This window comes from Aedes aegypti, chromosome 3, assembly GCF_002204515.2.
Source record: "Aedes aegypti strain LVP_AGWG chromosome 3, AaegL5.0 Primary Assembly, whole genome shotgun sequence".
NCBI lineage: Eukaryota > Metazoa > Arthropoda > Insecta > Diptera > Culicidae > Aedes > Aedes aegypti.
Genome location: NC_035109.1, coordinates 106,355,146 through 106,366,194, shown reverse-complemented (window position 1 = coordinate 106,366,194; position 11,049 = coordinate 106,355,146). Strand labels below are relative to the sequence as shown.

The 11,049-nt window shown below is 36.0% G+C and overlaps 1 protein-coding gene across 2 annotated transcripts in view; it reads left to right on the top strand.

Annotated features, from left to right (window-relative positions):
- Positions 1-190: 190 nt before the first annotated feature.
- Positions 191-11,049, top strand: part of LOC5563558 (adenylate cyclase type 8) — a 40,576-nt gene continuing 29,717 nt past the window's right edge. For both annotated transcript variants that reach the window (XR_002501289.1, XM_021849912.1), the window contains exon 1: positions 191-383. Coding sequence is in view for 1 of the 2 variants with exons in the window: in XM_021849912.1 (XP_021705604.1) it covers positions 215-383 (169 nt within the window). In the remaining variant the exon portion in view is untranslated. The remainder of the gene's footprint in view (positions 384-11,049) is intronic.

Genomic DNA, 11,049 nt, shown 5'->3' with positions numbered 1-11,049 from the left:
GAGAGATCTCCTCACGTTTTATACGTCTATGAATTATGATAGCATCTTCCCCACATGCTCCAAACGTTTGACGAGTCCTAAATTGATATCAGCAGCTACATGTGCAATCCTCAACTCCGTTTCTTCATCAACCAGTGCATGTTATCAAAAGCATTAACACATTGTTTGCTAACCTTTTCCCCCTGTCCAGGACACGACCTGTATCGTCCGGCAGATGATAGCCAACTCGCTGCTCTATCTGGCGATCAACTTTGCCGGGATGTACACCAAGTATCTGACGGACCGCGGCCAACGGTTGGCCTTCATCGAAACGCACAAAGCCATGGAGCACAAGCGGGAATCGGAAAAGGAGTACCAAAGGACGCAACGGCTGCTCGATTCCAGTGAGTATCCTTCACCTTCATTATCACACTATTAAGTATCATTCTTAGTTGCCAAGTGAGATGGTTCTGGCAGCAGCAAATTGTTTCGGGGTTTAACTTGTTCCAATAAATTAGACCTCACGCTCCTCTTCAATCGTATACGTACGTGAGTGGAAGTCAAGTTGTGGCAACCGTATGGAACCTTCGCAAGCTTCTCCATTGCTTATCGTTTATAACGGTGTTTCTCAATCGGTAGTCAAGAACTGTCAAAACTTATGAAAAATTATTAAAAACTTAAATTAGGGGAATTAGGGGCATAATGGACACGTTAAGCAAATGTTCGTTTTAAGACCCTTAAATGGCAATGTTTTTAATTTACCCCCGGCTAGTTTTCAAGTTTGATGTTAGTACGACGTGCCACATTCATTCATAGTGATAAAAATCATATCATATGTCAGAAAAGCGAGATAGAAATTTGGGTCGAAAACAAGGCTGGTAAAAAGGTATCGGGGCGAAATGAACACCTGTATGAAATTTAGTTATTCCAATATATTCAATGACTGTCAATCATTCCGATATGCAAAAGGACTCTCCCTCAATCACAATAGCTAAAAAGAACCTTTCTGGGTTCGTTACTTTGCTCAAAAATTAGATTCTTCCACGGTCTTGCTTATATGCCAATTTGAAACTGAGAAAAATTTTAAGTCAAATTTTGAAGAACAATTGAAGCAAAAAATAAAATTTTTTACCTTTCAAGCATTTCAAATGCATTACAGATTTCATGCAGTGAATGAACTTTTGATGAAATATGTGTATTATCAGATATTGAGAGGGTGTCCATTTCGCCCCGTATGTTCATTATGCCCCTAATCCCCCTACTTGCAATTGGGAAACTGGATCGAAAAAGTAGTGAGAAGAAATCAAGCGTAATGTGAATAGATGACTTTTTGTGTTTAGTTCATCTTCCGTGGTGGTTTCTTTGTTTCAGGATTTCGTTTCACCACCACTGAAAAAGAGCCATCTATTGCCTTTTCAGTTTTGAATATCGCCCTATTCGAGCTGTATTGAATTCATCTTATTCAATGCTAAACATTCAGACAAATGTCATGTATCAATAAATTTTGATTTTAAAAATCTTCGTTTTCAGGGGTCCGCGGAACGCTTCTAAAGCTTGAAAGGCGGTCGCAGCAGCTTCGAAAAAACAATTGGGAACCACTGATTTATAACAAACAAGCGCAAGTGTGACGCTGGGCGAGGTTAGAACCTAGCCCTGCTAACCTTTATCGATTTTCAAATAATAGACCCGACAATTTCCACCCGATTGACTTCTCCGGCCGCCCGGGTGCTAAACCGAGCAACTTTATCCGTAATCAATTCACCGTTCAACACACATCGTCGAGGAGAGATGTCGTGTCCCTTGAAAGTTGTGCGGTCTGTGATTTGTGTCCCGACCTAATTCAATTTGGTTGGGACTTGAGAAAGTTTGCTAAAAATAACATAGTTTAAATCTCATTTTCTGCATTGCAAAGAAGAAGGAATGAAATGATTACGACGCGATTAATATCAGATTCCATTGATTGAATAGTTGAGATTTTTCGTCGGCTGAAAACCGCAGAATGTGACCAAATAGACTTCCACAGGGAACCGCAAATGAACAGGAGATACTTCATTTACGCACAAAGCAAATGCAGCGAGAAGTGCATCGATAAACTCCTTCTAAACTCAACAACTTTCATGTGGTTTGCCCCAACGTCGTTTGGGTGCTGCTCAACAAAGCAGAAACTATTGCATTCCTCGCCTTGCATCCTTGCTGTGGTATGCATTGGGATGTTAGCTTAAAGGACTATTGAATTTGAAGAAGTAAGTAGAGTAGGTGTACCAATTATGGATGCAATATGTCAACCAACATAATGAATACATATCAGATTTTAGCCGCGTTTCTAAAACGTAAGCATAACTTTTTCATGTTAATTACTCTGTTAATAAACAGACGGCATAGAAAGTTTTAGTAGTAATTTGACTTATAACTTCTAAAAATTGCTTTTCAAAATCTTTGCGCTTGTACCTATTATGACAATAGTATATACAGGTCCCAAAGATGTATAAAACACTGATTTCACTGATGTTTACATGAAATTTAAAGTATACTTTGCAATTGGATCCGAAAGAGGTGCCCTTTGCGAAAAAAGGACCACGTGATTATTGAGCTAAAATCGAATTCAGGTTAACTTCTGCGTTCATGAGCCCTCTCATGGCGTAGTGGTAACGCGCCCTAACTAGAGATCAGGGAGTCGTGAGTTCGATTCTCACTGAGAAGACGTGTAACTTTTTCGCAAAAACTTCACATCAATTTTTCCATTTAATCCAATTGCAAAGTATATGTAATGTTTAGCTCTTCGGTAATTGTTAAACTTCCACTCGGCTGGTTAACCGTAAACCACGATTCATAATTAAAAACAAGTAGATGTTTTCAGTAAGCATACTAAGATTGTACCAATTTTAAAACCGAATAAAATCCTGCAGAAACTTCCAGCTATCGTCCAATCAGTTTGCTTTTTTCCAGCAGTAAGCTTTTTTAAAAGGTCATTTTGAACAGAATGATGGTCCACATCAACGAAAATTCAATTTTTGCCGATGAACAGTTCGGATTCCGCCATGGACAATCGACCACTCATCAACTTTTACGTGTAATAAGTTTGATTCGTTCCAACAAATCTGGAGGCTATTCTACGTCACATTGAGGGCATTCAAGCCAAATGTAACAAATATGTAAAATGTCTTTACAAACTTATTAATAGAAAATCAAAATTTTGTCTTAAGAACAAGCATTTGGTCTTCAAACAAATTTTCAGGCCAGCCATGTAGTATGCTGTATCAATATGGACTAGCTGTTGTAGGGTAGAAGCACCAGTTTTGGCCAGACGCCAGTTGTAGCCATAGTGGATTATACACTGTTTCACATAGCCAATCAGCATGGAACCTTTTGTATTCAGTAGATCATATTCACATGCTAGAGCTACATTCAATTACTCGTCCAAAACATAAGAAAAACAATTAATTTTCCTTATTATTTTAACTCCCATACACCTAATTCGGCCAAGGTACTCCTAATTTGGCCACTCTCTCTCTCATCAAATCTCTGGCCGAAACTGGTTCTGCTGGCCTATATTGACCAACAAGATTTTCAAAGCGAAAAAATGGTTTTAGCACAGTTTCGATATTTAACATACATAATATGGATTGAAAGCTTGCATTTGACAAATTTGTAGTATGCGTACGGCTTCCCATATAATTTTTATTGACATTTTCTCTTAGACTGACCAAACCCGGTGCTTTTACCCTAATACCAGAAAGAAAGCTTTGCAGAGAATACCAAGTAAGATTTTGAAAATAATTCTGAAGCTCTCTTTCTGGTGGAGAACTAATGAGTTACAAAGAATATCCAATGTTGAAAGTCGAATAAAATTATTGGTAATTTTTGACAAAAAATTGTTGCAATCTTCAATTGCCACGATTTTTGCGTTATACATGTTGGTTAAGTTAGGTGAAATTATTTGAAAGCGTTTTATTTTTCTCTTATAAGCAGGTTTGCTCAAAGTTTTCAAAGATTGAATACTTATTGCATATTATGCTTAATCTGCTAGAAGACGAGGCAATGCAAAGAAGCCTGTATATTTCACCGGGAAAGTTTTTCCCAAACACATCATACGCACATCTCTGCACATCAATTTTCATTCAACTGCTGATAGCTTACCATTTTGACCTGTCAACATTTGACGCGGTCTGCATTTGCCTCTACATTGAACACTTATTGACGGATTCACACACAAAACAGAACAGCCTTTGAAGAGATAAGATAACCCCCATTCGTATGTGGCAGGTGGTAAGCCGAATAGCTGCTTCAACTATCGATTTTCCATCCATTACTGGGGGGAGCTAGATAATCGCACGCCGAAGTAACAAAATTGCGCAAACGGGAGATAGAGCTGTCAATCCGAATGAAGGAATAAACACCATCTTCCGTATGCTAATCTGAGCTTGGTGGCAGAAACTGAATGAAATTACCGCATTTTGGAGATTCATCAGTAATTCACTGATTGCACACAGAGTTTGATCTGATTCAATTTGCCCGTTGGAATCGGCCGAATAACGCATGCAAGATTGATGTGATGGGGAGAGTCAAATTTATGCTGATACAATATCAGCCAAATCATCTCAAGAGAACGTTAACTGATTCAGCAAGATTGGCAAAAGTTGGATCCATCAAAATGTGGTGCTGCTGCTGCGAAAACACGGCGAGCATTCTGCCTACATGTGATGATGATGAATCCTCCAACCTAGGGTTACCAGACTTCCTCTGTTAAGAGCACATGTACTCTTTCATGCTTTAGCAATTAGTGTACTATTCTGTTTTGCCAAACGGGAACAAGGCACTGGATCATTAGGCCGAAGTTCGTTACGCCAAATGGATCATTGGGCCGAAAAGAGTTGAAATACACTGGTCCCACAGTTATGAATCATTTAAGGCTCTGCTTAAATTTGAAAAATTATAGAGAGCGAAATAAACAATATTTTTTGATGAAATCGGGTCGGGGGATTTTTTGATGAGCGGGCCTTGTGAATATTGAATTTGTGGATTTATTCTGACGCATGTTTATTTGAAGGATGATGGCAGGTAGTGTAATTAGACAATCATTAGATTTAGATGACAGAGCTCGTAAATGCCTTCACTGAGGATTCTTATGTTATATGGCGATGATATGGTGGCACATTACGCACGTGAAAAAAAACGATACTCCATGAACTCTATTTTTTTGATTTTCAAAAGTGTGAATACCTTTTATTTCTCCATGTATCTGATAGAAGAGACAACAGTTCAGCCTGCGAGTTAATTTAAAGAAACAACGTGCAACATAAGTTATCATAAAAACTGACAAACAATTGATATTGCTATATGAATTTGTTTATTTCCAAAGTCATGGAAATTCATTGGCACTGTAATCCGGGAAACATTGATCAGTTTTTTGAATATTTCTTAAATATTTCATTTGAAAATGCAGATGTATTAAACTTTATATTTTTAAAACAAGTACTGGCACCAATTATAAAAGTATACTGTATTTCGTTCTTTGAAACATTTAAAGCACGTTTTTTTGTTTTTGCTGATATTGGGTAACATAAATCACCTATCTAAATAATGATCGGTAATATTCAAAATGTTGTTTCTTACTGAAATCATGGCCCGTAAAGCCGAATATGAAGTCCAAACTCTTACAAGTCCTTTTTTATTTTTTTAGTAATTTTTAAACTAAAATCTCCTTGAGATGTGAAATACGCCTAAAGGAAGGCAATTTCCTAAGGAAATTCAGCATTCATTATACTAATTCATTAATTTAGCATAATTGGACATACTTATGAGAGTTTTGACTACGGCGATGCTATTTTAAATAAAAATCGTAATTTCTTTGACCGTGCTGTTTGCAGATCTCATGTGAGACACGAATCTTTGGTAGCATAGAATTTGATAGAAATCATTGTTTCGAAAAGTTAAAATTTTTTCGTTTGCATAACCCTTAATTTTCGCAACCATAATTGCAAAACCATAATTGTTATTACCCTATGAATTTAAAAGAACGAAGCACAATTCATGTTTTGAAAATATTCCATCAATAAATGTTGAATCGAACCTTTCATGAGAGGAGTCGTTCCTATCAATGTTACCCCGCTGATCAATGTTACGGATAACGGTATGTTCAGATTCCTTTTCCACAAAATAAAATAAATTTGCGTAGTTTATGAACGGTTCCAAACCACTTTTGCTCCCCCGTAACAAAACTTTACATTGGAAATTATTTGAAACTAAAAATCATTTTTAAAAATACTAAGCACTAGTAGTTTGAATGCTGACTCATCAATTGTGACTGGTGTTTATATTTCCCACAATTTATTAATCAAGTATTTTACTCAAAAATCTCAGCCAAATCCGTATAAATACGCATTTATCTCTCATAGCTATGTTTATTTAATATATAAATGTTGTCTAGGGCTCATTCTCTCACAAAAAATCTTTGAAACAAACTTTAAAACGTCATTTCTAGCTAGGCGTCAATAGGCATACGGCTTACAAAGTTGTCCAAAAATGTAGCCCAAATAGCTACAAAAAGAATTAAGTAGTATTGTTGGTTCATACCGCGATCAAGAGCTGTGTTACTGAGATAAAAAGCCTTGAAATGGCTGAACACTATGTGTTGCTTATCAGTAAAAATGATTCTATGATGTTTTGTGCTAAGTTTGATAATAATATTGTCTTTTTAAATTAGTTGATTCATAAATTGTGGGTGATTCAACTGCGTGGGGTGACTGTATCATACCGTTTTGACTCAAAATCCGGACACTTAAGCACCTGGTTAATTTCAAGCACCATTTTTATAATTCATGATATACATTTTCTTAAGTGTCAGTGGTTTATTATGTAATTAAATGTCTATTCTTTGGCAAGATATACCGTTTTGTCTCAAATTCCGAACAGACTCATATTCCGAACACTCAGTTTTTGTATGGCGGTTTGGTTGAAATGTTTCGCTGAAATATGTCACCAAATAACAAGGAAATGGCAGTCAATTGCAATTCAATTTTAACGTCTCCAATATAATTTATACCGCGGAAGTAGTAATGATTCTCTAGTTTGAGACCAGTAGAACAAGCTCAGATGAATTTATTTGTGAAATTATCCATTTGGATACGATTTATTCGTGCTGTTCGGAATTTGAATCAAGGTGTTCGGAATATGAGACAGAATGAACACAGTGTTCGACATTTGAATCAAAATGTTGTTCCATACTTTTGCGTAAAAACAATACTAAAACTAATTAAATCAACATTATTATTGGTTCACCCAACAGCTAACAGTTAGGCTTTGCGAAGAAATTAAAATTTACACTAATATCAGTCAATTTATGCCAATCAGATGTATTTGAAGTCACTGTTGGCCTTAAGTGTTCGGAATATGAGTCAAAACGGTAACAAAAATAGCGATTCATTATGCAAAAAATGTTTAAATATGCAAAACATGAGATGTGTCTTGATTCGAAAGCCGGACACTATCAATGGGTTGCTTCAAATTCCGGACACTTTTGCTTCGAATTCCGGACAATTGTTTTTGACGAAATATTCGCTTATTTTGTATAAAATTCAACACACCAACTCTAAATGTTTATAATTTTAAACAGTTTTCTAATGTATTCACAAAACTTTCAAGTCGGGAAAAACGCTGAAGCTGTCAGGCAGATACAGATAGATTTGGCAAAATTTTTTCACTCACCTTATGTTAGCGCCTGAATTCACAATGCATGGCCCCACATATTCAAGGTAAAAGTCTTGATTTTATTCACCAGACACAAATGTAACACAATTTCTCCTTTATAATGTTCAAAACTTACTGTTCGTTGATGAACTAGACACGACAGTCCCCAACGATCAGGATCAAGCTTAGTATTCGTGTCTATCCGGCTTTCGAAGCAGTCGATGAATTCGTTTCTTAATCCGGACACCGAGAATTTATCACACATAATTATTAATTCGAGTATTTTCGGTTATTTACACATCACAGCAGTATACTATAGGACACAATAGTTGACTCTTCATTTCAAAAGTAAATTGGCACAATAACACTGTTTTCAATTCAATCCAAATCGAATCTTGCTTCAACGGCAATCGTAAGATGCAGGCTAACAACGACTGAAATGTGTAGAGTATTGATACGCATTTTTTTCTTTTTATTTTTAATATATTGCAGCCTACTGCGATACATTTATAACTAAGATCTACAATTAAAGTTAGAGAACAGTTTTGTACATAAGTTTCATTAAAAAATTTGAATTTATACTGTTAAAAATGTAAAAATAGTCATAGTGTCCGGCTTTCGAAGCGTCCGGCAATTCAAAGCAAAATGGTAGTAGACATCTGCATTCATAATTGATCATTCAATGACACAATTTTAGCAATCATCTTGAAATAAAGAAAGGGTTTCATATACAGTTTTGCTGAACCGAGAAAATAATCCATATTTCATGGTACACTGTATCATCAATTTACGAACTAGTTCGGGGGTGCGTAAATTGAATCAGTGCGTGAAACAAGGGAGCTTAGTTCTTAAAACGAGGTTTTGCCTTTTGGAGTCTTGAAATCAATTTACATTATTATGCTCATTGAGCATCATTAATATATTACAGTAATGCCCCGGTTTTGTCAGCCTTATGCTGAATTTAGGGTTGAAAAAATCAGAAAAGAGCTAAAATCGGGATAAAAATCTTCGACTGGTTTTAAGTTTTATTTTAACTTAAGGACTTAGTTTTATGATTTTGTTATTATAAACATTTTTTTTTCATTTTCTATGTACCGTAATCCAAGGTAACATTGATAAGTTTCTTGGATAATTATTAGGAATTTCAAAAATTCGATCTTTAGATGATTGTATAGACGTGGCCAAGGTCATAATTGACTTTATGCAGCCAGTATATACGTGTTTAGCCCAATTGAAATAAATGTATATTTTAAGCTAACAAAATCGGGACAAAAGGATGCTAAAATCGGGGGTAGACAAAATCGGGGGCTGATAAAATCGGATCATTACTGTGTTGATATACTGAGTTCTTAATCAGGTTAGAATGTGTACAAGTTAAGGTCTTCCAAGAACTCTTTGGAGTTTGGGATTCTACATGAGTTAACGGAGATTAATTTATCATTTCTATGTAGACTAACGTCTCACAATACTGGACCCTAGAAGATTGTTATATTTTGAAAAAGATCAGAGTTTGGTAACTAAGTGAGTGCAACAGGTGTTCTAGTTCGTCCAAAAACTTCCTGGAAAATATACCTGCAATGTACTGGCTAAATACGATCTTTGATGTTTTTTGTTATGGCCTTACCTATTCATAGCAGTAAAATGAGTATTGTTAAAATCTCTACCGATATCCTAGCACTTCCAAGGACTTCATTTGAATCATCGGAATATTTTATTTGTTTGTAAAGATATTTTGGTCCTCCAAGGACTCAATAGAATATAGGCCTTGGGATTTACGACCATAATAAGTGATAAGAGGATAGTTTTCAAATACTCCAAAGGCCCCTAACAATTCCTGTGAGTAAACGGTGTAATGTATTAGTTTGTGTGTATGTCCTAGGTCCTCCAAGATCTATATCGAATATAGGCTTCAGGATCTACAAGCGTAACCAATTATCAATGGATGCTTTTTTGATATCTATTCATAGCAGTAAAATGAGTATTGTTTTAATTTGTGACGATATCCTAGGTTTTCCAAGGATTCCATTGAATAAAGGCCTTAGGATTTACGATCGTAATAAGTGATTAAAGGTTAATTTTCAAATACTCTAAGGGTCCCCAAACATACCTGTGAGTAAACGGTGTATTGTAATAATATGTGCGGATGACCTACTGCCCTTCTACGCCTACTTGTCCCATGTTCTATGGGAACCTTATGGACTGCGGGAAAAATATGCGTAGAACGGCAGCCTAGGTCCTTCAAGGACTCCATAGAATATAGGCTTTGTAATCTACGACCATAATAAGTAATAAAAGGTTAGTTTTCAAATACTTCAAAGGCTCCTAACCATTCCTGTGAGTTTACGGTGTAATGTATTAATTTGTGTGGATGTCCTAGGTCCTTCAAGATCTACATCGAATATAGGCCTTAGGATCTACAAGCGTAACCAATTACAAATGGATGCTTTTTTTATATGACACAGACCCTTATCTATTCATAGCAGTATAATGAGTATTGTTATAATTTGTAGCGATATCCTTGGTTCTCCAAAGACTTTATCGAAAAAAGGCCTTCGAATCTTCAAACGAGATCAATAGATAATTCTTCAATATTTCAAAGGCCCCTTACTTACCATATTAACAAGCTATGTATTGTATTGAGTTGTGTAGATGATTTTGGACTTCCAAGGACTCCACGAAATATAGGCCTGAGTATCTATAAACACAAGTAGTTGTATATTGATGTTAGATACCGGGATCGATAACCGCTAACCCCTCTAAATACTCGGAATACGTTATCGAAACTCAACTATTTGATCGCTTTGATCCGACACCGATCGGCCCTAAAGCGGAATAACAACTGACCCTTTATTGAAGTTCAAGCAATCTTATTATCTATTCAATTCACTCTTGAAAATTAGGAATGTTCAATATTTAGTTCCAACATTGATGATACAAAAACATAGCATAAAATCTTCATATAAGCAAATGGATCAATGTACTAATCTGTACTTATGTTCTTAAGTTTACTTCGTTAAAAATTGACGTCAAATAAATTTGCAGATTTCATAACAAATTTCGTTAATTGAGGTTTTAGTGAACTGGGATTTAAAAATGGCGTCAGACATCGATTTTCGTCAATCGCTTGTCGTGCCCGTTTCGAAAATACCCATATTGCATGGGTTCCCAACGGTTTTCCCCAACCGGAGGTCAATAATTTCCCATATAACTGTCTAAACTCAATTTACGCACTGCGTAAAAAAGTGACGTAAATTGAGTTTACTTCATAAAAAAAAGTTACTTAAATTGAGGTTGCGTAAAAAAATATTTCGTAAATTGAGGTTTTAGTTTATGCCATATGTAGCCAGCCCGGGCGATCCGTCTCAAAGCACGTAGCTTATGCGC